The following is a 27,951-nucleotide window of genomic DNA, read 5'->3' as shown; positions in this document are numbered from 1 at the left end:
ATTCTAAACATGCTAAACAAGACCCGTCTGACCATTTGATTATAGTTACACTTACAATATACTTCACTTTTTGTAAGGTTTATAGCTAATAGCTGGGAATAAATTATCCATGTGTTTGCCGTCTTGGGTCACTTCCGGGGTGTCCTTATTTTCCGGGAATCTTGTAAACTGCAGCTGGTTATTATTTGATACGCTGAGCGACAACCAGTCGAGAGGTGACGCGCAACGCACACCTAAAACCTCGTTTCTTTCTTCGCTCACTCGTTTGAATACATCTGCTAGCGGATTTGATCACTACAGACAAAAAGAGCTGTTAGAGAGAAGATCGTCCGACGCTGAAAATGAAAGGTTTCGTGCTGAGTGTTCTTGTTTCTTCTGCAGTTATCGTGGCTGGTGAGTAACCTGAAATCATACCCTCCCTCCCTAACGCCTGATCGCAGGTTACTGGTGAGTTGATCAGAAACTGGTCAGAAACTCTAATACGATCATACACTCTTATGATATATAATATTGAAAAATGACTGTCAAATGCCGTAATCTTTTCGTTACTCTCATCAATGTGCAGCCATCGTGAGTTGCAAGAACCGGAATTCGAGTCAACGGGGTAAATTTGACTCAAATTTTGATCAAGGAAAAATAAATTTTGTTCCAATTAGCGGGGTTTTCGAGTTATCCGAGTTCGAGTTAACCGAGTAAAAATGACTGAAAAGTGGGGTCAACTCCAAGAGAAATGGAAGTTAGTTCGAGTTAGCGAGGTGTTCGAATTATCCGAGTTCGAGTTACCGCCAGGGTTATACTGTAACTCATATATGGGAGTGTCCCCCGGGCCGTAATCTAAGAACGAACGGCCACTATTTTAACGAAGTTCGGTGGCGGACTAAAACTCTACTTCCCTGAATAAATCCCTGTTATGCTTTCCATGTAATTTAACTTCGGGTACACGTTTTGGCTATTTTTTCAAGCAAAACAACTTTGTGCGATTCCAAGAATCGCAGCCAGACATGTTGTTCTGCATGAGATTGAGGCTCTAGCTACGTTCGGCCAGTCCAAGATGGCGTCCAAAGACTGAAATCGCCCAGCTTTGCAATACCAGCGTGACTGAGTTTGGAAAAAAAAACCCGACGCGATTAGGTATGCGTTCTCTTTCGTCGAACGCAAAAATATGCCAACATGCTCATAATAAAACAATACGTAGGCCTTTGGACTTTTGGTTTTAGGCCATCGTAACTTGATTGAAATGCAATTTTTCATAATGTTTATCACCGCTGTTTGTTTTATTTTTGATCAAAATACGTGGACAGCTTAGCATATATTAGTTCGATGCCACCTTCGATTTCTCGAACCATTTTCGTTTCCCTGTGCAAAATTTGCTCCGGCTGGTAGAGTACTGATCATACAGTGGAATTGATCCCAAAATCTCGAGCCTCCAACGCATGGTTTAAATCCAAAAACTTCCTTGTCTTCGCGTTTTTAAAAAACCCTCATCGGGACGACTAAAAGGCGGCCGCAGCGGCTAATAATTGAGGTGGCTCCTCAATAGGGGTTGTGTTTACAGAATTTGTTGTCAAGTAAGTAAAAGCAAGTACTACTATAAAGCAGCTTTTTCTTTATAATTAGCTTATCACTAGAAATTATTATTTATGTAACAATTGTATGAAGTATTTTTTAAAATAGTTGATGTTTTAACCATGTGGAAGTAAAGATTACTCACCTACCTACAACAAATAAGTGAAAGAAAATTCTTAGGTGTCCACTTTGTATTGATGAGCATTTCACATGGAAACCTTATATTATAGCTTTGCATGTAAACAAATCTCTAAGTCAGTTGGTGTATTAGGTCTAGATACTATTTATCTTCTTATATTCATCTTACTCTGTACTACACGTTAATTTACCTATTTATCACTTACCGTAATTCAGCCTGGTCGTCTACATATGTCACTAACTTAAATAGAATTTTTTTTATTTACAAAAACGGGCTGTGCGAGCTATTACCAACTCAGACTATTAGACTATCAAGAGCATACTGCGCACCTCCTTATTTGCTAAACTAGGCATCTTAGATATTTTTCAAGTCAATGCAATGTTATCATAACCAATTATTGCCTCTGATGTTTCGTAGTTTGTTTTCTACAAGTAGTCCAATATACAGTTATGACATAAGAACACTGTAGCCAAGTGTTATCGACCACATTACTGCTGTACTAATCTTAAGCAGTTTACAATACTTTAGCAGGGTGGGCGTGTTTAAAACACGAAATGGCGAAATGGCGAAACGGCGAAATGGCGAAATGACGAAATGGCGAAATGATACTGAAGATAAAAGCCAAAGTTGTACAATATTACCGTTCTACTGGAATCCTCATATGTTGCTAAATTTATTCTTGTAGATAAGTCCCGAAAAATAAAAGAAAATGCAATCACAAATTCTCCGTCACGGCATACTAACTATGGTCACGGAGTCCCGTCACGAACCTATGAAAAATTTGGATTCCAGGGTCTCTTTGTTAACAAGGCGCTTTTTGATACGCCTGAACATTCTTGATCGAAATGTCGGCGTTTCCTTTCAACATCGGACGAAAATGACGGAGAAAATGATTTGTTTATCTCGTATTTACCACCGAGCAGCGGCTATGAACTGGTAAGGCTTTGAGCTCCGGCAACATTCACATGAAATAGATTATCAAAACCGAACCTACTTCGCGATGAAGTTTATACACAGTACAAGTGGCAAACGTACTTTGCACAGAAACGGAGTGACGTTTAATGTTTATATCAGTTCTTAAATACAAGGCAAGCTTTGTAGTGCAGTGCAGATACTGATAGGCAACTTGGCAAGTACTAAATGAAAAAACGATATCCTGGTTTGCTGAGACATTTCAGTAATACGTTCAATTTGGCGTTGTGACAAGTATTCATTATATTCCTGGGCCAGAACATTGAAATGTTCCCTAGAAATAATTCAGTCCAGACATGTAAACAGAACTTCCTTGAAGTTCAAAGGGAAACCAAACTATATTATATATGGGTATTTATCTTATCATTTCGCCATTTCGTCATTTCGCCATTTCGCCGTTTCGCCATTTCGTCATTTCGTGTTTTAAACACGCCCTAGCAGGGTCTGAAAATTTGGAATTCTCTCCCAATATCGATCACTATATAGCTCGACTAGCTTTTTGAATTTGTAATGAATTGAGTCTGAATTGACCTAGCCGCACTTCCACAACTAAATTTCTAACAAATTGATCACCGAGGTGGCCTCCCCTATAAGCCTGGTGGTTTCTTGGAAGTCTCCTCGCCTTACCATAATTAGTACTACTGTTATATTTCAATGATAAAATGGCTAATAAATGATGATGATGATGATGATGATGATGATGATGAAATAACTTTGAATTACCAGACATTGATAACTGGCCGATTAATAAGGGGTGACAGCTTAATAGGTGGCCGCTTTGTAGAGGTTCGACCTGTACTGTAATGCATGTAGTAAAAAATGTTATCCTTATGCGACATCCGCAGACAGCAGTGTCTGTGGGCGTTACTCGAGACCAGTAAAAGAAAGAGAGCTTTCTCGGCGCTTCGTGCCTTGTCTAGACTTTCTCAAAGTCCTTCTACGCGCGGTTTAGGTATGTCACTGCGCGTCGCTTCGCTCGCCAATAGAGGGCGACTTGGTGCAAGTCTATTAAAGGAGGCTGCTCCTGTAATATCGCATTCTTTATGCTTAATTTTCAATGCTTCTATAACGAGTGGTATCTTCCCTGATCAGTGGAAGTATGCTAAAGTCTCCCCAATACATAAGAAAGATAACACTGATGATCTCAACAATTATAGACCTATATCGGTCATTTCTGTTATTGCTAAGCTTTTTGAAAGAATCATCTATAATCAGCTATATGATTACCTTAAGGTAAATTCCCTTTTATCAAATTGCCAGTCTGGGTTTCGTTCCCTGTATTCTACTCTTACTTCGTTATTAGATGCTACTAATGAATGGTTCTTCAATATTGACAATGGTCTCTTAAACTCTGTTGTCTTTCTTGATTTAGCCAAGGCATTTGACACAGTTGACCACAGCATTTTGCTTGCCAAATTAGAGATGTATGGTATCTCTGGAACAGCGCATCAATGGTTTCATTCATATCTTTCTAATCGCACGCAAAAATGCTATTTAAATGGCTGTCTATCAGAGTTCTCAGATATCCCTTGTGGTGTTCCTCAAGGATCTATCCTCGGCCCTCTGTTGTTTTTATTATACATCAATGATTTACCCAATTGCTTAAATTTCTCAGCCCCAAGAATGTTTGCAGATGACACTAATTTAACCATTTCTGGTAAAAATTATTTTGAATTACAGAATGGTACAAATCATGATTTGGAAAATATTAGACAGTGGCTCTTAGCAAACAAACTGAGTTTAAACACCACTAAAACAGAATTTTTAATTATTGGCTCTAATTACAATCTTGCCAACCTTGGCTATTCTCCTGAGATCAGGTTAGGTGATACAAGTATAAAACGTGTCTACTCTGCTAAATCTCTTGGTGTTTATATTGATGATCGTTTATCATGGTCCACTCATATTAACCATGTGGCAAAAAAGGTCTCATCTGCAATCGGGGGCTTGAGACAAATAAGGCAATTCGTTAATGATGATACTCTTATAACTATTTATAATTCCCTTATCCAGCCATCTTTTGACTATTGTGATTTGGTATGGGATAATTTATCTAAAGGTCTAGCAACCAGATTACAAAAATTACAGAATAGGGCTGGTAGGGTTATTTTAAGGGCTACCTATGATGTAAGCTCAAAGGATGTTTTAAAGGAACTTGGGTGGTCTGATCTTAAAACCCGAAGAGCTAAGCATAAGGCCACTCAAATGTTTAAAATTTCTACTGGTGAAGCCCCATCCTATTTAACTGACAGATTTTGCAAAGTCGAGGCAAGAAATCCTTACAATATTAGGAACAGTGAATTAAATATTAATTTACCATTACCGAAAACTGATTTTTTAAAAAGAGTTTTCTTTATGCTGGTCCTAAATTGTGGAATTCCTTGCCTAATTCAATTAAGTCAGCTAAATCTCTTGCAGCCTTTAAAAGAGGACTGGAAGATATTGACTTTGATATGTTACTATCTTCTTATTGATAGCTTGTCCCACTCTAATATTTATGTGTTATTTAACTCTATTTAAATTTTTAAATCTCACTCGGCTTTCATGAAAACCAATGTAATTGATGGAATTCCGAGGTTAAATAAAGTATCACTCACTCACTCTATGCCTTGTCGGAAAGCTTCTCTGAAACTGAAGAGTTTTAGAGATTGGTGAGGGATTTTCGTGCTGCTTTAAAAGGTGTGTTAAGTTCTGTCTCAGTCTTTTCGCAGTTGCAAGCTTTGGTCAGGCTGAACTGTGAAAGGGCGGACGTGATTTACATCGATATCTTGCAACACGTTTAAGTTGACGAGTACTTCATATTCTTTCATTTTAGCCGATGCCCTCAAGTGCTACATTTGCACCGGCAAAGGTGATGCCTGTACAAAGGATAAACTGGAGGCAGACAAAGCCAAATACCTTGTTACATGTCCCTCAGGACTTGACCGCTGTATGAGGACCTGGGCTAAAAGAAATGTCACTGGCATAGCAGTGGCGAACTCGTGCACCAATGACGTATTGTGTGATAATACCAAAATGGCCTGCGATAAATTCAGAGAAGGACAGTGTGCTGTCAGCTGCTGTGATAGTGACGAGTGCAACGCGGGTAGGCTGTTTTGTCGATTGTGTTCGTAAAAATTGGAATGTTATGCTTACAGCAGTGCTTTGAATTTTGGAAATTATGCCGAAATTTTGCTAGTTTCTCATAATTATGCTTCCTATAATCGAAATTATGGCAATGCTACGTGGGTTTAGCAAAGTAAAGACAGAACAGGGCGAATTCGGAAAACAATAAACAACAAACAACTAATGACTGTATGGGAGGCGCGGTGGCCTAGCTAATGGTTGGCGTGCTGCACTTCGGATCGAGCAATCCGGGGTCAAGCCAGGCCGCGGTCATTGTGGTTGTGTTCTTGGACAAGACACTTTATTCTCATAATGCCACTCTTCACCCAGGTGTATAAATGTGTCACATTCTCTATATTTTCCACATTAAATAGTAAAAAGCGGGCAAACTCAGCTCCGAGTTGTGCTTGTGACTAGTCCAGACCCCAAATGACCATCATGCGTTGGAGCTGCCTTACCGTCTGGTAATTAACGCAAACCCCAGCAAAGTATATATTTTCTGAAAGCTTAGGAAATGTAGATTACGGAGATATATTTACTTTAAGTAAAAATATTAATGTTATCCAAAAAGAGCGTGTTATTTCCAAAAGTACAGAGGCTCATGAATCGGGTTCGTTTCCGGACAAATTTGAGTGGGAAAAAGCGATTAGCATCGCTATGTGTTCTTCACACATTTCTCTAAGAAACTGTGTCGGGGAATATTGATTACTTGTCTGGTTTGTTTTTGACACGCAGTTACAGTGCGAATACTCGAACCGGGACAGTTGGAACAAAGTTAACCAATGACAACGTTAATTGAGAACAAAGGATGTCGACCTTTTTCGTTAACAGACCAATGACGTTCAAGAACGCAAACAATAGATTTACAGAAAAATTTGAAAACTCAACAACGTTGCAAATAGTTGCGGACCTCTCAGGAAACTCGCCTTGTTTTTGATTGGTTAGTTACGATCCTTAATTTTCAAGAGGTCGTAGATAGAGATCGTAGATAGATAAAGTTAGACAAGTTATACAAGATGAATGTTACAATATCATCTTCGCGAAAAGTTTACAAATCAAACTACGAACCGTGATTTTTCTCTTCACGGCCAGGAGCTGTGAATTGAATATTCCAAACTGTGTTCGCTCTTGTTTGAAAATTTTCACTCCGGAAATAAAATGAAGACTGTGAAATCAAATTCACGCCGTAATTATTTTCATTTCGCTCTAGCTTTTCAGTAGCTTTGCTCTGTCTGTTGCCTTGAATCGATGCGAGTCACCTCGCCAATGTTAACAAATTGCTTTTACACCTTCGTATGACTTTGAAATTCACAAAAACAGAATACTTATATCGTCGGTCAATGCCGTATAACTGTCCAAAAGTTACCACTTTACATTTTTTGACACGATTTGAGGCCACGTGAAATGTAAACATCAGGTCGAATGTTGTTTTCGCTTGTTTGCTCACGGACTCATTTTCTGTCGGTTATCTACTGTTACAACTTTGTAAACTCACGGTTTTCGTGAAAGAGGAGTTTGTTCCGTTTCGTCATTGAGTCTTCAATCTTTCTGTGGTCATAAAATTACCACAGGCTAAAGTCACTGAAACTTTTATGGGAGAAAATTCATTTCATGCGGCGAAAGCAAAATTGCCATTAATATAATATGCAAGGTCAGTTGTCGCTGTGGCGGCATCCCAAATCTTTCTTGCCTTGTCTTTCGTCAGAAACAAAAAATAATCACAACAAACACGAGTATGTAACTTAGAAGAGTGAAAACAACGGACTTTTCAAACATGAAATGTAGAACGTTTCTATTCACTTTCTGCTCACATGCGACATAAGACACTGCATACGACGGAATTGGCACTTGAGAAGTCCTTTGAAACAATTCCATCCCGTTTCGCGTCTTCGCGCTTGTCGTGAATAAAAGCGTCCTTCGTTATTCTTTACTGTGCTATCACCAACGAAGAGCAATACAATTTTATCAGAAAATTTCTTTTGAAGAATTTTTCAGCCTGTGAAAGCCAACTTTTGATTACGTTTTTACGAGCGCTACTGAAAATTCGGTGCAGTCAGTGAAAATTTAGGATCGAAACTATCCAATCAAATACAAGGCAAGTTTCCTGAGAGGTCCGCAACTGTTTCAAACGTTGTTGACTGTTTAAATTTTGTTGCAAATCTATTGTTTGCGGTCTTGGACGTTATTGGTCCATTTCTAAAAAAGGTCGCCATTCTTTGTTCTCAATTAGCGTTGTGATTGGTTAACTTTGTTGCAACTGTCCCGGTTCGAGTATTCGCACTGTAAACTTTAAGAGTGCAAGAAACAACTATTCTCTGCGTTAAAACAGCCATAACTTTTGAAAGAGGAAAACAGTTAAAATTCGCCGACACAGTTTTGTTGCTCAATTATCGGGCAACATTCTTGCCAAACTTCAGCGAAAATTGTTGAAACCCCATTGAAAACGAACTTAAAATGCACGCCCCTCTCTTCGAAAATTTGTTTACGAGATACGAAAGAAAATGTATTTTGGGGCGTACTTCTGCTCTTATTAGATTAATTACACAAGACGTGTGAAAATGACCACACGTTGAGCGATAGAATGAAGGTTCATTTTACTTTAACAATAGAACTTGTTCAAAGCGGTGTCAAAATTAATGTTGCTTCTGGTCGGAAACAGTCTGTTGCATAATTTTATTTCTACCGCTCGCTTTATAACAATTTTCGTCTCAGTGCAACAGTTTTAGAAATGTTAAATTTAAAACAACAAAAACGTGGAGTCGCAAGCATCCTAAAGGTCCCAAAGTAAGCCAAGCAACTGGTCGTGATGCCGGGTCGTGGCGTTACCGCTTCAAGCGGCGAAAAATAATTCGCTGACTCGCTATCTACTAGCGCATCTGCCAAATCTTTAGTCTTTTCCCGTTGTTGCAGCATTCTTTGAACATGAGAAAGGAATGGGAAAATGTTTCTTCTTTCACGTCTGAAAAACTATGCATTTTGCCAGCGCAAAACACCCAAAGCATCTCCTCGAAAGAACTGTGATAATCACGCAACGGTAGATCGCTGCGCTTCTTTAGACAGCCTGTTGACAGCTATCAATATCAAATAATTAATGGCAAGAAAAGTTGTTCGCTCATAACTTTGTGTAGAGTCAATCTTTTTCCATGCTCTTTTTTTTTAATGAAAGGTCTTAATGAGATCTACCAGAAAATACCAAAATATATTTTTCTTTAAAATGGTCAATTTTGGGGTACACTGATACCTTAAAATGAGCGTTGGCAGTAATGCTCGTTAGCTCGTATCTTATGCTCGTAGCAGCTGGTGCATGTGTAATCTTGCGCCTCTTAAATTCCTGAAAACTACACAGGCGTCTGATACGCGGGCTAATGCTCTTCAACAACACATGCGCTTTAAGTTACTCGTTCTCCTTTTATTTTAACTAATGACATCAAGTCCCACGCTTGTGTAAGCACATGAAGTTTTCGCAGCGGCAAACTTCCCAATCGCAATTGATCATGAATTGACACATCGATATAAATCTGACAAATACTTCAAATTCTTTCACTTTTCATTCAAGGCGTCAATTGCTTCTCTTGTATCGGCACTGAAGATGAATGCGCAAAGGATAAGCTGGAAGCAGACAAAGCTAAATACGTGGTCACGTGTCCCTCCTTGGACGATCAATGTATGAAGACCTGGGCTAAAAAAGATGACAAAACACACGTGGTGAACTCGTGCGCCAGTAAATCAGTGTGTGATGCTACGAAGAAAAAGGCCTGTGATGACTACAAAGGCGGGAAAAGTGCTGTCAGTTGCTGTAATACTGATGAGTGTAACGCGGGCTCAGCTGGATTGCAAGGTAGAGAAAAATTCTAAACCTTTCTTTGTCATTCTAATGCCCCCTTTAATCACAGGTTCCCCACCTCCACCCTTCAGCCCTCGGCTCACAGTACAGGCAGGATCCCTTGCCCATAAGGGAATTTAAAAATGTACATTTTTTTGGATATATTTTAAATTCAATTTTTAAAATCTACCCAATCAAATCATGTGTCTGTATGCCACCTTTTCTTGTGCAATAGCCCCACTGACTAAGACGGGCTAGTAGCGTTGGGTACTTGAATGAATGGTTCAAGTATGGCATACGGTAAGTGAGCTTAGCTTGCAGTCCAACATCATTGTCAATGTAACAGTGAAAGTTATCATCGAGGTATGTAAAATGAGTGGAAAATAAAACAGACAAATTTCTTTTGTTGTGACGTAAATGGTTTCGCGCAATATGGAATAGAGCGTTTTTCACATGACGTCACGGCGGCCATATTGGTGTTCCAAAACAATAAAATGGCGGCCATGTTTATGTACCAAGCCAATCCTTCTGGGTTTTAATCTTTGCTTATGTAACGCTTTTGTTAACCAATGAATTTGCAACACCTAATGCTGGCTACGTGCACGCGACAAACTGACTAAACGCTCTAATTAGTTTGCTTGCGCTGAGAGTTAGTAAGATCTTGTATAATTGGTTAGCCATTTCGTGCATAGACTAGAACGGGAAATTTTTCCTTCCTACAACAATACAATGCGTGCTTCTATTCCTTTTATCATTGATTATTATAGTTGTTAATTATAATTCGGTTTTATCATCCAGCGCGTAAAGACTGGAAATGAGCAATGTTTCACATCTAAGTACCGATACAGCGAATACGATACTGAGACGTTACATTCAAACCTTTATGCCGGTTTGATTTTGCTCCCGGCGAAGGACTTAACACTCGAAACGTCAGCTTTTCTAAATTCACCACGGCGGTTGATTTATTTTTATCAACTCCAAGTTGATAATTAAATTAGCATTCCCCTTGCCCACCGTTGAGGCGCAGCAAAACTCTTTCGAAACTATCCAATTTCTTTGTTTATTTATTGGTCTTTATTGCGTTTCAATTGCACATCCAACAACACTTTCACAAATTAAAAAATAGAAAAATTTAACTATTTCTTTTAATGGTAAGTTTTAACTTCTTTTTTTTTTTTGCTTTTTATTTTAGCTGTTGCTGTCAAGTGCACGAACGACGCCTCTTCACCTTTCTTCTTCAGCGTGTTCTTGATGACCGTTTGCTCTGTTCTAGGCCTGGCACTAGTCAGCCAGGAATAGAAGAACACGTGGGCCTTGATCATCTTTGACCGCGGTTAAACGTTTTAGGCAGTTTTTCTTTCCATTTTAGTGAATTTCGTGCATAATGAAGTGGAAGTAAGAGCAAAGATAGATAAAATAGTTGCTGAGTGTAAACAAATTTCCATTTCCTCAACTAAACGAGCATTTTTAGTTTTTAAATGCTCCGCATCATATAACCAAAATGCTTTGACACTGGCGCCGACAAGTCCGCATTCCCTGCTTTTAAATACGTAGAACTTTTTCAGCAAGGATCCAAAAAATTGGACTTGTCAGGAAACCAGTACAGTATCAAACTTTTATTCTTTTTTATTCTGTAAACTGCGGTTAATACCAGATTAATGCACAGGCACCTCGAGCTCACTCGGAGAACAGAGTGACTCACGTAAGAGGTGTAAGGAAACCCGACTATGACAAAAACTCAGCAAAATCGTATCAAACTAGCCTAGAAGGGGACAAACAACGAAACATAAACCAGCAGGATGATAAGCCTATATTGCAAATCAACTTACAGAAACAAAATTGTTGTGCGTCCCCACACTTAGAATGAGGATCTTTGAAACAGAATACCTGTTGAAAGCGAAAGTCTTGTTACTTTGCAACATGATGTGAATTTAGGCCGCCTGAGATTAATGCTTCACCCATTAATTTTAGGCGGCCCAAGTTCACTCTAAGAGAGGTTTTTTTGATTGACTTTTTGTCGTACACCAATGTTGTAGACCGAGTGTCCAGTGATAATTAGCAGAGAAGAAAATTGTACTCAGAAGCTCCAATTGTGGAAATAAAATTGTAGATCAGTCACCCAAGCCCAAATCTCCTTTTTTGACTCGGACACCCTTGTACAGAAAATGGAGAGAAGAGAGCTCAACCGACGCTACCGTAACCTTTGTTTCCACTTCAGAGCCGTCCTTGGTAGACAGTAGACCTCTTTAGGACGATTGGGAAAAAATATGAGTTCACAATTGACCTCGCTCACAATGATCTCATAGATCAGTTGGTAGAGCATCGCAGGGGTTATCGCGAAGGTCACGTGTTCGAATCCCGTTGAAGCCATTATTTTTTTTTGGCTATTTGCACTGCATAAACGAGTAATCAGAAATAAGGAGGCGTTCGACTTTTAGCAAAAATAGACCAAAGGAAAAGGAAAGCCAGGCAGTGGCAAAATACTGAGATGGTCGGCCTACCAGTACTATGCCTTATACCTCACTTGACGCAAACAGGATAAGTGCAAGGGGAAGTTCATCACGCAGCGTTTTGGAAGAAAGATTGCGTGACGAGTTGAGTGAATATAACGGGATACATTGGAATTTGTCTCTTATTCAAAATAGTTAACAAGAAGCTAAAATTACAAAACTAAAATGAAAGCAATTGCGATATTGGTGACCCTCACAACAGTAACGTAGTGGTTTTGCAGCAGGTCCAGGCTATCCCCGTCGTCTTTGGCCGACAGGGGCCATTAAACCACGACGTCCAAAACAGGGTAATTTATGAATCGGGCGCTTCTGCGACGCCCGATTAATTATCTGATGAAGCTACTACTGTAAAACAAACCAGTCAATCTATCAGTGCTAATATATTCACCACAAAACCACTCGAACCTAAAAAACAATCTCATTGACGCGAAAATTGGCTGACGAAGCTACTCGATCAATAGACCTTGGCCTCTTACGTTAATTCGCATGTTAATTATTCATTTCAGATCATGTGAAATTAAAATTGTTCTTTTATCTTTCTAAACAACAGTTACTTGAGAACTGTATGGGTGAAGTTGACGGACAACTGATAAATGGCCGGAAATTTTTATCAATGAATTGTTTCTCCAACTGACATCTAAGAAATGGTCCAAATTTTACTGAGAACTTCAACGTTGTTGCAAAATGACAAACGGCCAAAATACTAACTTACGGACAAAAACTTAACTTTTACCTGACAGAGCAGTTTTTACACATCTAAACCTTGTTTAGTTTTATGTTTTATTGATAAATTAATTCGTTTATCTGCAACTGTTCTTTTACGTCTCTGTTAGAACAGCCGGAGGCCATACAAAACAGGTTTAACCAACAAATGTGATCGATCGACTTTATTAGCTATAGAAAAAGAAATAAACTTCGAATTATCGTTAAGTTCTACTTAGTATTATGTCCACAATATTATCGGATTGTAACGTTTTATAAACTTACCACAAAACCACTTATCGTGATTCGAGCGTTGCTGGGTGGGTGAGCGAGGATAAAAGAAAATTATCTGATGAAGCTACTCAAATAAACCAGTCAATCTATCAGAGCTAATACATTCACCACAAAACCACTCGAACCGTATAGACAATCACATGCACGTGAAAATTAGCTAACGAAGCTACTCGATCAATAGACCTTGGCCTCTTTAGCTTCGTATATTGATTACTCATTTCAGATCATGTGATGTTCTCTATAGGAAACTGTTCCTTTATTTTTCTAGAAATTAAAACGTCTGTGAAATTTTGCGCACGTGAAATTTATTAAATTTAAAACGAAACAGCTCTCAAGAGTAGCTTCACATGATCACTGAAATGGAACAACACGCAACGATCGCGAGGTTTCAAGAAGTCTATACGTAGTGTTCGTGGAGTCCGTGGGCGTTACGGAGTGAGCAATACGATTCTGAAATGTTATTTTCCTGACAATCAAATGAACCCAGTCGTAAAACAGTTACATGCGCGTAAACCGGAGTAACGAGTTTCCATTTACGAGATTCCGGTACACGTTCTGCCACGCTCTTTAAAAGTCGCGCAACTCAACAAAAATATTTCAGTGTAAAATTTTCGAGTTAAGCGACGAACTCGATTCTGATTGATAAATAAAAGAGATTTCATAAGATATGTTTGTGGAGCCAAAGTGAACGGTTTTGTGATACTTTATTCAACATTTCAAACAATACAATGAAATCTGACAGTTATTATTCAGGATTTTTTTCGCTAACGCTTTCTATAGCCTGAATGGCGTTGAGGTTAGAATTACAATACTAGACTGTAGAATTATGATTTTTTTTTATCCTATACAAAACTAAAGGTAAACAAACTGTGAAAAATTTACTTGATGAAATTGAGAAATACATGCACTTGAACTATAGCATAAGAACGAATATATACATCGAAATTCGGTACGTCTTGATGTTACTGGCAGTTTAATTTACTTAACTATATGTTGTATTAAAAAAAAAAAAACAGAGAAACAAGAAAACAAGTTGAATGTGTGTACATGTATCTATAAAATAAAATAACCTTTTGACATTGAATACTCTGCTCCATTTGCGAACGAAACAACCTTACGACAAGACTAGGCATGTCTACGAAATGATATGCTGTCTTGAGTCTTGCTAAACCATTTTTTCTGTAAGTCCTTAGCATCGCCACTGATGCGATTGATTTCTTCAGAGTTCTGCGGAGCTCAGCTTTTTCTTCATCACTTACGACGTGAATGATGTCATAGTTTAACTTCTCTTTCATATAAACAGCTTTTGGTTTGTTTCGGTGTTTAAAACTACTACTGTTCATGGCATGCCTCGCGAGCTCATCTGTTACTGTCCACGAGACGGTTCCTTCGATGGTTCCTCCTTTACGAGATGGTTAAATTTAACTTTATTTCTACCCTTTGAACGGCTGAACTCAGTTTTCTTTATTTGCTATCATTTGCTTGATGATTCAAACTCTCAGACGGCTAAACCAGAATGTAGCTGAGATGTTTTACAAACTATCAAAAGTCTTCCATGGCCATCCATGTTAAACCAGTGCATCGGTACTCGCGCAGCCTCTGAATCGCCTTTATCACTGACTGTAAAGCATAACAAAGTGTCTATCTTGATGCTTCGGACTTTTCCGTTCCGTCTTAGAGATTTTTACGTGGAGTTCATTCCTGAGCCACAGCTGACAGCCCTCTTGTTCGAAGAAGTTCGCAAATCAGACAAACTTAGAGAAATTAGTTTGCGGTGTTCTTGTTTGCCTCTCGTAAATCGATCGTTCCTGTACTTGGTTAGGTTCTGGACTTTTTTATCATCCAAAGCTTGAATATTTTGGAAAATAACGCTTAAAGCCTTTTGCATTTCTCTTTCGAAGTCCATCGAAGAAGTTCGCAAATCAGACAAACTTAGAGAAATTAGTTTGCGGTGTTCTTGTTTGCCTCTCGTAAATCGATCGTTCCTGTACTTGGTTAGGTTCTGGACTTTTTTATCATCCAAAGCTTGAATATTTTGGAAAATAACGCTTAAAGCCTTTTGCATTTCTCTTTCGAAGTCCATCGCCTGCATTCAGCAATGATATATTTTTCTCAGTGTGTAACGTTCTAGCCAAGAGTGTACGTCAGTGATCAGATACTGCTAAAAATATTATTCTACTATGTTTATAAATAATTGAAAGATGAATAGAATAATTAAACGCCATGATCGAGATAATTTTGTTGACCAGTAGAACGGCTCCATTTTACCTGAGTCATGGCGATAAAAAGACGGTCGCAAGTAACAGAGCAGAAGTTTCTCAGATATTTTAATTTCTCAAACAATTAAAAAAATGCGCGAGTAACCTAGGTACACAGCACAGGAACAAGTTATAAGTGTCCTTTTTGTGCGATTTAAAGCCTTATTTTTAAACGCTAAGAAAAGTGTATCTTTTTGGATATATACGCTAGCTGAACTTTCAAACTTCAGAAAATTTTAGGGACCGAAATACTATTACCAGAATTTACAACGAAACGGTCTGCTGGGTGCCCCTGTATTTTAATAGGACAGTTCATTTTTTTAATATCTGGACCAATTAAAAAAGAGCAGGAGTTTTCGACCAATTAAAAAACGACGTGACTCTGAACTAACTAAACGGAGCAGGAGTTTCTCGTGTAATTTGAAAGAGCAATTATTTGTATAGACAAATAAAACCACGATGTGTCTAACTAGAACATAATGGACGTGAGTAACCTTGGTACACAGAGCAGAACTTTCTCCGGTATTTTAAAAAGGTAGTTAATGTTTTTAATGTCTCGACCAATTAAAAACGAGGTGACTAAATTAAGTACACAAAGCAGAAGTTTCTCGGGCACTTTAAATTTCGCATTAAAAACTTAACGGTGTTCTAAATTTTTGGACCAATTAAAAAACGACTTGACTCTAAGCAGTAGTTTTTCGGGCACTTTAATATCGCAGTAAGAAAAGATGTTTTAATTTTTTGACCAAAATAAAAAACGACGTGACTGTGAACTAAGTTTACAGAGCAGAAGTTTTTTGTGCATTTTAAGAGAGCCGTTAAAATTAATATAATTTAATTCTTTGACAGATTAATTAAAAAACGACGTGTTCTCAACTGATCAAAAATTCTCGATCGCAAAACATTTCTCCACCGATTTCTAGACCTCGACGGGCGATTATTTTTGGACTGCTGTCAGCTGTTTCAGGCGTTCACTGTCAATTTTTCAAAGGTGTGTTTGATCTCGCTCGGTTAAAATGACATCTGGGCTTATTTGTCGTATTTCCTTATACTTTGCTATGCTTTATCAGGATGTAGTACGTTAGTTGGTTGCCAGCTCAGTGATTACAACAACAACTGACATTCTCGCTCTCCCGCTCTAATGCAATCCCTCATTAGTTGAGCACGAATTTGTTCCTTTCAACTTTTTTATTGAATTTATAACTTCTTGATCAGCCACAGTCATAACGAATAAGGATCTGTTACCTTTGTACCCTTTATAGCGAAATACTAGTGAGTAGGACAAGAAAAGAAAATTTTAACTGTTTGTATATTTATCCACTTTTCGACTTGATAGTTTTGTGCCCGTTAAATCTTCGGGACCTAAAAGCATGCCCTGTATGCTAATGACGCAGGGGATTTGTGACTACATCAGGTTCGCCGTCGAACATTTAAGAAACCGAGAGATTCACGGTAGTGCTCTTTCCTTCGCTGTCGCTATTTCCTCTTTTCTCGTCATTTTATTTCTTCTATGTCGCTGTTTAAACGCCGTGTCGCTTGTCGGAATTTACCCTTACAGGGCCTCAAGAGTAGCATCACATGATTTACACCGCCAGCTACGAAGGCTGGATCTGAAATGAAACAACAAGCAACGAGGCTTCGAGAGGTCTATACGTAAGCTGCAGTGGAATTGTGCAATAGTGTTCGTGGGTGTTACGGAGTGATAATACAATGCTGAAATGCTATTTTACTGATAATGAAATGGACCCAGTCGTAAAACAGTTAAGGGCGCGTAAACCGGAGTAACTTGTTTTCATTTACGAGATTCCGGTACACGTTCTGCCACGCCCTTTTTTAAGTCGCGCAACTCAATGAAATACTGCATACCAGCGTAAAATTTTCAAACTACGCTACGAACTTGAATTATTACGGAAATATGTTTTGAGACCGGGGCAGTGAACAATCGGTTCTGTGAAATTTTATTCGACATATCAAACAATACACCAAAATAAACCAGTTACTATTCGGGCTTTTTTCGTTAATTCTTTCTATGGCCTGAATGGCGTTGAGGTTAATAGGATTACAATACTAGACTGAGGAATTATGATTTTTATTTTATACAAAACTAAAGGTAAACTAACTGTGAACAGTTTACTTGATGAAGTTGAGAAATGCGTGCACTCGAACTATAGCATAAGAACGAATATATACAGCGAAATTCAGTACGTCTTGATGTAAGTGACAGTTCATTTTAACTTAACTATATGTTGTATTTCATGTATGAAAAAAAGAAACAAGAAATAATGTTGAATATGTGTACATATATCTATAAAATAGCTTTTGACACTGAATACTCTGCTCCATTTGTGAACCAAACAACGACAAGACTACATGCATTAGGCATGTCTACGAAAATTAATGATAAACTGTCTTGAGTCTTGTTAAACCCTTTTTTAGTCCTTAGCATCGCCACTGATGCGATTGATTTCTTTAGAGTTCTGTGGAGCTCAGTGCTTTCTACATCAGTTACGACGTGAATGAAATCATAGTTAAACTTCTCTTTCAATGGAACAGCCTTTGGCCTAGTTTCGTGTTTAAACCTAGGTACTGTTAAACGTGCCGCGCGAACTCATCAGTCAAAAACTTTTTTTAACTTTGTTTCAACTCTAACGGGTGAAATCAGTTTTCCTTCAAGTTGCTGTCATTTGCTCGATAATTCAAACTCTTAGACGGTTAGAGCCATGTAGTTGAGGTGTTCAGACAAACAATCAGATCATTCGTCCACAGTCTTCCATGGCCATCCATGTTAAATCAGTGCAGCGATACTCACGCAGCTTCTCAATTGCCTTTACCACAGACTATCAAGTGTAGAAAAGTATCTTTCTTGAAACATCGGATTTTATCCGCCCCTGTTTTTATGTGGAGTTCATTCCTGAACCACCGCTGACAGCACTCTTGTTGGAAGAAGCTCGCAAATCAGATAAACTTAGAGAAGTCAGTTTGCGCTGTCCTTGTTTGCCTCTCGTAACTCGATCGTTCTTGAACTTCGTTGGGATCTCAACTCTTTTATCCTCCAAAGCTTGTATATTTTGAAAAATAACGCTTAAAGCCTTTTGCATTTCTCTTTCGAAGTCCATCCTCTTTGCTTCGGCAATGGTATATTTTTCTCAGTGTGCAAGGCCTAGCCAAGTGTGCTCGTCGACGTAAGTGATCAGATTCTGCTAAAAATATTATTCTACAATGCTTATGTAAATAATCGTAAGAAGAATAGAATAATTATAATGGTCATGATCAAGATAATTTTGTTGACCAATAGAACGGCTCCATTTTACCTGAGTCATCGGGATAAATTGTTAGTTGAGGGTCTGGGTAGGGTTAATTGACAGACAACTGATAAACACCGCAACATTTAACTGCACGGCAGATTTAGTCTCTGGCCCTAAGTTTAACTGTTAAACAAATCGTTTGTCAACCTCAGCAATGTTTCTGTCTACTGACAATTGTCAAACGGCCTAATTTTGATTGACGCCTGGCATTTCAAGTGCTTAATTGATCCGATTATAGTTTCCTTTACGTCTGTTAAAGCGGCTGGAGGTCCCGGATACAAGGCATGTTTGATCAAGATACATATTATACAGGTACATGTAAACAATAGATATGATCAACTTTATTTGCTAACGAAAAGGTATAAAATTAAAATTTCTTCAAGTATAACTCGAAGTAATTCAGTCCATGTTTTTATAATGCGATTGTAACAGGGATATCTTCGGCACTTCCAAAATATCGAAATGAAACTAGCACGCTAATGTATTCACCACAAAACCACACGAGCCTATTATACATAGGTGTGACATGAGTGGATGAGTGAGGACAAAAGAAAATTAACTAACGAAGCTCTAAAACACGTCAGTGGCGACAGAATTGTGCAATTTTGTCCGTAGATGCTATCGAAGAGGTAAAACAAGTATCGCTAATGTATACAGGCCTATTAACCACAAATCCACGAGAGTCTATTGCACATGGGTGAATGAGTGAGGACAAAAGAAAATTGACTCACGAGGCTACAAAACACGTAAGCGGCGACGGACATTGTGCAATTTTGTCCGTCAGTGTTATCGGAGTGGCCAATACCCGGCCAATATATCGAGATATAATATTAACACTGTTTAAATAATTACGTGAGTATGTGGTAAGTCTGTCTAGGGGAAGGTTACTGGTGGTTCGTCTGATGAATACCGTAAACTATGATTCCTGTTATTTGCCCTGCGCCCTGGGCTTATACAACTTCGTAAGGGGTTCTGGTGGGCTTATATCCGGGGGAGGCTTATATCCGGGGGTTGATCGAAGGATGTTTTATAGTTAAAAATTAAGTCATAACAAAGCAACACTTGATTAGCCCTGCCTGTTCAGTTCTGTCGTCCAGCAGAGGGGGACTTATATCCGGGGGAGCTTATCACCTGAAATATTTTTTTGTTTGTTTCCAGGTAGATGGGCAAATAACAAGGGAGTTATAACCGGGATTTTATGGTATTCAGGGAAGGTTTTTTTAATTACAATTACGCAACACAGATCGTTTAGCACGCCCTCTCAAAATTCCGCTTAGCCCCGGAAAAAAACTTTGTATGCCGAATACAAATAATTGCTAAGCGTCCAACTCTATTTCAAATTTACTAAAGCTATTACAAGAGAATAAAGATCAGAAACTTTACGATAATATGTCTAAATCTATTATGCGGTAAACAGACGGATTGCAAGACATTTTCGTTAGCCAACATTTCAAAGGGAACTATTTACTGAAGATTCTTCAGCTATTTGTAGGACGTTAAAATACTCAACTACATGCCTACAATACTAGGTCTACTAGAATATTACTCAGATTTTTACTGTGCAAAAAATAGGAAACCAATTGTGGAACTTACACTACACTTGATAATATTATAGCTATAGCATTTGCGAACGAAACAACAAAATGTAAGATGTCTTGATGTTACAACAGAACGTTTTCTTAACTATATGTTCGTTTTTGATCTCGTGCTTGAAAGACATGAAAAACTGTCTGTTATATCCCATAATATCCTCTACATTCAAGATATTTTTTTTTTACCTTGAATTGGGAAAAGGCTTGAAAACTGCAGGCAAGAGTGGCAGCAATTTGTTCAATGTTCTTCGTAAAGAGTTCTTACCCGATTTACTACATTTGTGAATCGTACAATGAAACCACGCAAAGATTTGACAAGATTGGACATCTTATTATCTAAAACTGTTCGAGTAAGTTGAACTACAGCTCTGACGTCCCCGTCCTGTCTCGCTTAACAGTCCTCTCCTCAACTTCTTCGCCATGCGGTCGATTTTCTGTTTCTGCGGAGCTCAGCACTTTCGAGATCTGGCAACAGTTACTGACAGATGACAAGAACGAATAATGATATAGCTATTCCAGTTAACTGTATAACACGGACTTCTCTTTGCTATAAGCAGCCGTTGGTTCTGTTGCGCGTTTACTGCTGTTCAGAACCGCCGCCGGTACATTGCGTACCGTTATTCTATAAACACTGAGCTCTTGCATGTGTACACGAAGGCAGTACATTTCCGACAAAACACCAACATCGTTCAAAGGTCTTCAGATTATCCTAAATCACTAGGCAAACTATGTTTCAGCTTGTTGTCATTTTCCGACGCTTGTGAATCACAGGGAACGCCTTGAGCCAGTTAAGATGATGAAATACTCTGTCAGACACTCGTCCATATTTAACCTGAGTTCTATCTTGCTGGGGCGCAGCTTATAAAACGCCTTTATCACTGGCCATGGCGGGCGATCGTGTTCAAATTAAAAACCATAAAACCACGTACGTACGAAATTATGCAGGTTAGAGAGACAGGGATCTACGTGGAGTACTCATGGACCTCGCTGAACCACAACTAACATCGCTCTCAGAAGAAATTTGCAAATCGGATAAACGACGTTTTTGTGCTCGCTGCCTTCGCGGTTTGCCTCTCGAAACTGGGAGCTGAACTCTGTTTTCTTCCAGGGCTTGAATGTTTTGAAAAATGACTTTTAAAGCTTTTTGCATTTCCTTTTCGAAATCCATCGTCTTGTTTGGTTCCACTGGTAGGTTCTTAGTGTGAGGGTGTTGTCAAGTGGACGCTCTTCAGCAATCAGACGCTTCTAAAAATATCCTGATGATAACCGTGTTAAATATATCTATAACTGAATGGAGAGGCTATGGTCACGAGAATTCCACTTAACCAGTAGAATGGCTTTATTTCTCCTGAGTCATGCAATAATTTGGTTATCCTTCGCTGCCTTTACGTATGTTGGTGCAGAGGTCAAGCAGCGATTATACAAACTAATCTACAGTGTTATGCCAAACCAAATGATAAACAATGCTTTCGTGGAATAAATAACCCTTTCTTCTCGATTAGTTCCGTATAACGCCGGTATAACGACTTTAAATGGACACTGTCACGGGGATGTTAATGCTAGTCGGTAAAAAGAACTAAAATTGGAAATATAGGTCTTCTTAAAAATGCACCTAGTACATCAAGATGAATTGTTGTTGAAGGAAGAAGGGTCGGAGCCATGATAATTTTTAGGTGTTTTTCCGGTCCACAAGGACAAAACTTGAAAAAATCAGCCTGACTTTTTCAAGTTGAGATCTAAAGTTTAAGTCCTGATAGCATCACAAAAATATAACTTGTTTATCGCTTCAGTACACTTGTATGGCGATTTTTAACAAAATTGGACCACTATTCGTAGTTTCCATATGTCTTTAGGCTCTTGAGTTTTAATTTTAGAGTGAAACTGGTGACAGTGTCCCTTTGATAGAAGATGGAGTACAGTTTTCGACAGTCAATCGAAGACTAACCATCGCTGTTTTGACGTTCTTTGTTGCAAGATTCCGTCTGCCACTATATGCTGTTGTGTTATGTAATTTTATGCTTCAGTTAGTCTGTTGAAATACATTTTGCTACACCGAAATCGTGATATGCTTGTTAATAAAATAGATTAATTCAGGTTCGCTTTTTTATGATTTTGATGCGGTATTTTGTAGAGAATTGTTTGATCATTGGGCCTGTGTCAGATTATCTACAGCATTGTTTTAATACTAAGCATTGTTTTTTTCAAATAGACTGCTCCTCTCTGATCGAGTAGGCCGTACGTCAACAGACTGGGGGCGTCGTATGTATGGGGGACTAAAAACAGACAAGGTGGACGAAAATAGCATACGCATACGTTGAAAACCATAAGGGACGGTTCCTGGGGGAGGGGGGGGGGGGGGGGGAGGTATAAAACATTTTCCTCTCCAATTTCTTTTTAAAAATATGCACCCCTGCAAACATTTTGTTTCGAAGAACAAACTATTTTTTATACATAACTTGCGTGCAAGCAATTTTTTGGACTTTTTAGGCCCTGCAAACAATTTATAACAAAATACCCCATTAAACGTACGGTATTTTCACATTGTTATTTAATTGATGTGAGAAGAATTTTGGGCTTGATCTAAGCAATAATTAATTTTTTCAGATTTATTTTCAATCCACTTATCCTGAATGTTTGCGAAGTTAGGGACCCTGCATTACACAACTATGACAATAATTTTAGTTTTAATAAAACCTCGACGAGATAATACCGGATCAGAATAACACTAATACAGATTATAAGCAAATGAAAGATCATCGCAGTAATGTACTCAACCTAAGCAGTTGAGAAAAGCAAGCCTGAAAAAAATTCAGGCTTGAACGGGAATCGAACCCATGACCTCTGCGATACTAGTGCAGCGCTCTAACCAACTGAGCTATCAAGCCAACTGGGAGCGGGTCACTTGTGAGTTCGTAATATACCCGTGGATGGAGAAGATATGAAATGAATATATGAAATTCATATATTTGTACTGCGGATATACATTTTAAGCAAATGAAAGATCATCGCAGTAATGTACTCAACCTAAGCAGTTGAGAAAAGCAAGCCTGAAAAAAAATTCAGGCTTGAACGGGAATCGAACCCATGACCTCTGCGATACTAGTGCAGCGCTCTAACCAACTGAGCTATCAAGCCAACTGGGAGCTGGTTACTTGTGAGTTCGTAATATACCCGAACTCCATCCACGGGTATATTACGAACTCACAAGTGACCAGCTCCCAGTTGGCTTGATAGCTCAGTTGGTTAGAGCGCTGCACTAGTATCGCAGAGGTCATGGGTTCGATTCCCGTTCAAGCCTGAATTTTTTTCAGGCTTGCTTTTCTCAACTGCTTAGGTTGAGTACATTACTGCGATGATCTTTCATTTGCTTAAAATGTATATCCGCAGTACAAATATATGAATTTCATATATTCATTTCATACTAATACAGATTACCTACAACAAATTATTACCTACATCCTGGACAAAAATAGTTGAGACAAACGAATTTCAAATATTTAGTTGTGGTACCCAAATGTGTGTCTCAGCAGTTTCGTCCAAGATTGTGCCTACATTACATCATTAGTTGGTGATGTTGATCCCAAAAATCAGTTTTGTTGACAATCTCAACGAAATTTACTTTTTCTGAGATATCGACAGTCTTCCAAATCATCTATCCGAGTCGTGACTGGGGTCTGATTCGTTCCAAGTCCCTCGCAGCCCACCGGAATTGCCTTTGCTTTTATTCCAGTTATTCGCTGGTTCTCGGGATTTTTCTTCTTCTCTAGCGGACCAGTGCAAGATTTATGTATAGGTGGGAGAATAAGCGGCGGTAAAATGTCTGACAGTGTCCTAGTCCGTTTCAACTTCTGCTCTTCTCCAATGCGGGTTGGTTGCTCTGTAGTCTTCCTCGCCCTGTCTCTATCTTTTTCGACTGTCTCCGTCGTCTCCTTTCCTTCATGCACCTCGCGGAACTGCATTGGACATTTTGAGCCTCGCAACTGTAAACTCGACGGGTCTTGCTCGGAATGACTCCTGCACCGCAGGTTGAGAGATTTTCTAGGCGCGATTCGCAAATCAGCCAGTCTTTGCGAAGCCGAGTCACTGCTTACCATGTCCGACTCGTGACCACCTCTCTCAGAATGCTCTTTCATGTGGGTATCAAACGTTTGAAGTAACAGCTTTTGCTTTTGATGCTGAAAGTCCAGTTCTTTCGCTATCCTTTCCTTATCGAGCTGTCGAGTCACTTTGCCCAATGCAATCCTGTCGCCTGAGTTTCTTGTCAAAACATGTCGTACCAATCCCCTCGAAATCTTTCGCTCGTCTGGATTGTCGTCGAAACGGTTGCTTCTAATTTTTCTGCTTTCCATTTCTAAGTTTACCTCACACACTTGTTTTGCTATGCGTAGCAGGACAGTTTCAACAACTTCTCAGTACTTTGTGCTCGTTCGCGTCACGTCCGCTGTTTAACCAAACGTCTGCCTTGTATAGAAGGCATTACAATGATTTATGTCAAGATTTCACAATTTGGTAATCAAACTGTCATCTACATCACACTGAAACAAACCCACACCCAAATTGATGTCAAATCGCTTTTAATTTAAGAATAGCACGATACATGGAAAATTGACTGCGAGTTTCAAGTCCCTGTCAATTAAAATGCTCAAACAGTCGTGAAAATATTTATTTTACGTCTTTTACGGAGCACCTCTTTGTTTCAGATTGGTATTTGCAGGAGTAACTGCTTAATTATGGCTAGCTTTAGGAAAAAAATAGTTCTGGTCTTCCTCATGTTACATTGACTACGTCAGGCTGAAAGTGTTTCTCTTCGCTTGAATGACTCTATACGTGTTCAATACAGGTGGTTTATAAGCCTTGACTTCAGCGGTATGAAAGCAGGAAAAAGGAACTATTGATGATTTGTAGACGCCATCTGATCTGCAAACAAGCAGGATCGTAACAATTAAAATTGCATATTTTCAAACACCCTCTTTAAATCCGTAGCGTGCATTTGTAAAGTTACTGTTTTCTTTCTTCTAGATTTTATTCAGTTTTCTCTTTCTCTCTGTTTAGAGGAGAGCATTGATCGCCTTTCATCGGCCACAGAGGTAAATTCACATGAGCCTCTGTTTGCTGTGTCCACATTTCAATGTCAACTTGACAAGTGTAAACATCAATAAATACTGTTAATGAACTTAATTTTATTATACAGCGCCATCTTCCTGCATTGTTAAAGTACTCGTTAATGGGAAACTGATCGGTGTTTAATAGAAACAAAAGAGAAATCTTGTTATGTCCAACTTGCCTCTACTTTCTTTTATTTCCACCCAGTGTTCTCACTTAACGTTTTACGTGTTGCTCCAGAAACACACTTCACCGTAGTGTAAACGTCGGGTAAATGTGGAAGCTTGCGGAAGTTCAAAGCTATTTACATTGACGTGATTTCCTAGAAAATTAGGAAAAGAGGAACACTTCTTGCAGAGTGCCTGATACTCTTCACACCCTGTTTATGACAGAATAGTACTGTTAACCTCATTACTGCAGGGTGCATGTTAAAATCAGGGTTTTCGTTTGAGGCCGGAGGCCGGACGTATCGTCCGGTTGTTTCCCATACCACGTCCGGTCAGTTTAATACCAATATTTGAAATTTTTTAAAATTTTTTTACTATTATATTTTTTTTTTTACTTAAGCATCTCATGAACTTACTGACTGGAGGATAACATAATAAGCAATTAAATTCTTTAAAACGGCTTATCAAGCGGGATATTTTATTGGTTTCCATCTTCATTTAATCGGAATTGAAGTGACCATTTCGTTATCATTCCTGCTCGGCCAAGTCGGCCAAGGAAATCCCCAGTGACAAAACACACAACACGTGATAGTCGAACTGCTGAAGAAATGAAGAGAATAAACGATTTTTTCCTCCCGACGGCCAAGAGAAAACAAGGTAAGTCTAAGGGCATGATCATATATGAATGAGTGTTTTCTTGTATTGATGCGGTGAGCAGTAAAAATGGTAATTTTCTCCTGACCGAAAAAAAAAACCACCATGTCTCGCGGTTGCCTTTTGCTAATGAGGTCGCTTTTTACATGGTCAAGCTTAGATTTATAATTATTTCCCTTATTCAAGTTGTTTTAATTCCTTTTCCCAGAGGAAAAAAGATTTGACCGTAACTAAATAATTTCGTGACCAGGTACCCCGGAAGGGGTAGAAAATACTCTCTTATATAAACTACTGTGTATAAATGTGCGTCGCCATCCAAAGAATATGGTTTGTGAATCGTTTTGAGCTGAAACAGTAAGGTATAGATTTTGACCATTTTGGTGCTCTGGTTTCCAGAAGAAACAAATTTTGTATCACTATTTTTAATATCTGTCATAAGAAATGCGGTGTGATTAATTCCCGGGGATAGTTGAGATCACGTATCAGACTTGTACCTGTAGAACTTCCTACTCTTAGAGACAACTGACTTATCACACACTTTCAAAAATGCAGCATTCAAAGACATCAATATGAACCCAATAAAACTTCGATTTTATAAGATCTGAAATAGGATATGAAAAATCACAAACCGTAATTTAATCTCGTCCCATGGGCGCCCAGGGGACCAAGTTCCAGTCAAGCTTTAATTAATCGGGCGTGGCCGATTTAAGGTTTACCCTTTGGTCGTCCTAGAGCGTAGTCTCCTGGCGCGGCCAAAAAGACGGGGATAGCTCGGGGTTGCTACAAAACCGCTACGGGTGACGCATACCGCAATGGTTTTCATTTTAGTTTTGACAGGAAATCGTTGCAGGCACACTTGGTCGACTTTTGGGTTAATGTGTAATCAAGTTGTGTTTTTTTGCTTCGGCGGAAGGACAGAGAAAAAAGCTTACGGTGCAAAGTACAGTATGGGGCCCAGTTCTCGGCCACTTTTGACGTAAACTTGTATTTCTTACCTCAGAAGAACCGCAGGAACTTGAAATTTCTCCCAGAGCTAGCTACATTATTCAGCTTTTTGGTGTAAAGCTATCGACCGGTCAAAAATTAATTTGCCCGAGCAATAATAAAAATAAAAGCTCCATTTGTGGGCCCAGTTCTCGGCCACTAAAAAGCTTGTGCGTAATTATCTGTAAAAAAATGCTCAATTAATTTTCACAGTCATAAAATCACTCTGTAAACCTATTTATACTATATCGATCCCAAATTATTTTTACGATGCTTTGTTTTACTTTAGAAAAGAAGGATTTTAACGCGCCTAGTTGCCTATGTGCAGGTTCTGGCAAAACCGCATTGTGTGACCCGTGCATTTAGATGGTTTATTGCAGTGAAAAGGTCTTGAAAGATTTAGGTGTTGTAGAAATAATAGACAAGACAAGAGTCAGCTCAAAACTTAGAGATAAGATTGAACTTTATTCTTAAAACATTTATTTCTTTCATTCTGGCAGCAGCAGATGAAATTATATTAAAAACCAAGCGCTAAGCTGTGATAGCGAGCAGGGTGGCCGAGAACTGGCAAATACGCAAACGTCGCAAGAAAAAATTTCGAAGTAAATTAAGACCAAAAAATACAACGGTTCAACGAAAAGTTAACTAAAGCAGAAAGCTGAATTATTCTACGTTTCACATGCCAAAAATTAGCTCGTATGGTGGGGGCTTTTGGATAAAATACGAGTTTAACTACATCCATGAATTTTAAGGAGCCGTAAACAAACAAATTTTTCG

The 27,951-nt window shown here is 38.8% G+C and overlaps 2 protein-coding genes and 3 non-coding genes across 5 annotated transcripts; 2 read left to right on the top strand and 3 right to left on the bottom strand.

Moving 5' to 3' along the window:
- The first annotated feature begins 207 nt into the window (after window positions 1–207).
- On the top strand, window positions 208–11,728 carry LOC144633856 (uncharacterized). Its single transcript, XM_078492753.1, has 4 exons — window positions 208–393; window positions 5,493–5,762; window positions 9,339–9,620; window positions 10,798–11,728. The coding sequence occupies exons 1-4, from the start codon at window positions 342–344 to the stop codon at window positions 10,902–10,904; spliced, it is 711 nt and encodes a 236-aa protein (XP_078348879.1). The 5' UTR covers window positions 208–341; the 3' UTR covers window positions 10,905–11,728.
- An 11,349-nt stretch (window positions 11,729–23,077) lies between these two features.
- Window positions 23,078–23,151, bottom strand: Trnat-agu (transfer RNA threonine (anticodon AGU)). Its single transcript has one exon. It is a non-coding gene; the product is annotated as a tRNA-Thr (tRNA).
- A 176-nt stretch (window positions 23,152–23,327) lies between these two features.
- Window positions 23,328–23,401, bottom strand: Trnat-agu (transfer RNA threonine (anticodon AGU)). The gene has a single exon. It is a non-coding gene; the product is annotated as a tRNA-Thr (tRNA).
- A 47-nt stretch (window positions 23,402–23,448) lies between these two features.
- On the bottom strand, window positions 23,449–24,710 carry LOC144632981 (uncharacterized). The gene has a single exon (XM_078491738.1). It carries the CDS (start codon window positions 24,613–24,615, stop codon window positions 23,872–23,874), a length of 744 nt encoding a protein of 247 aa, XP_078347864.1. The 5' UTR covers window positions 24,616–24,710; the 3' UTR covers window positions 23,449–23,871.
- On the top strand, window positions 23,491–23,564 carry Trnat-agu (transfer RNA threonine (anticodon AGU)). Its single transcript has one exon. It is a non-coding gene; the product is annotated as a tRNA-Thr (tRNA).
- Window positions 24,711–27,951: the final 3,241 nt, after the last annotated feature.

This window comes from Oculina patagonica, chromosome 12 (assembly GCF_052425735.1).
Source record: "Oculina patagonica isolate OP01 chromosome 12, crgOcupat, whole genome shotgun sequence".
NCBI classification, from domain to species: domain Eukaryota; kingdom Metazoa; phylum Cnidaria; class Anthozoa; order Scleractinia; family Oculinidae; genus Oculina; species Oculina patagonica.
This window is presented reverse-complemented; position numbering and strand designations above follow the sequence as displayed.

Bases quoted from the DNA above. Each gene is read 5' to 3' on its own strand.
- LOC144632981 (XM_078491738.1), bottom strand. From the start codon at position 24,615: ATGGAAAGCAGAAAAATTAGAAGCAACCGTTTCGACGACAATCCAGAC.
- LOC144633856 (XM_078492753.1), top strand. From the start codon at position 342: ATGAAAGGTTTCGTGCTGAGTGTTCTTGTTTCTTCTGCAGTTATCGTG. The intron at 394-5,492 runs GTGAGTAACCTG...CTTTCATTTTAG, and splicing joins TTCTGCAGTTATCGTGGCTG to CCGATGCCCTCAAGTGCTAC. The intron at 5,763-9,338 runs GTAGGCTGTTTT...TTTTCATTCAAG, and splicing joins TAGTGACGAGTGCAACGCGG to GCGTCAATTGCTTCTCTTGT.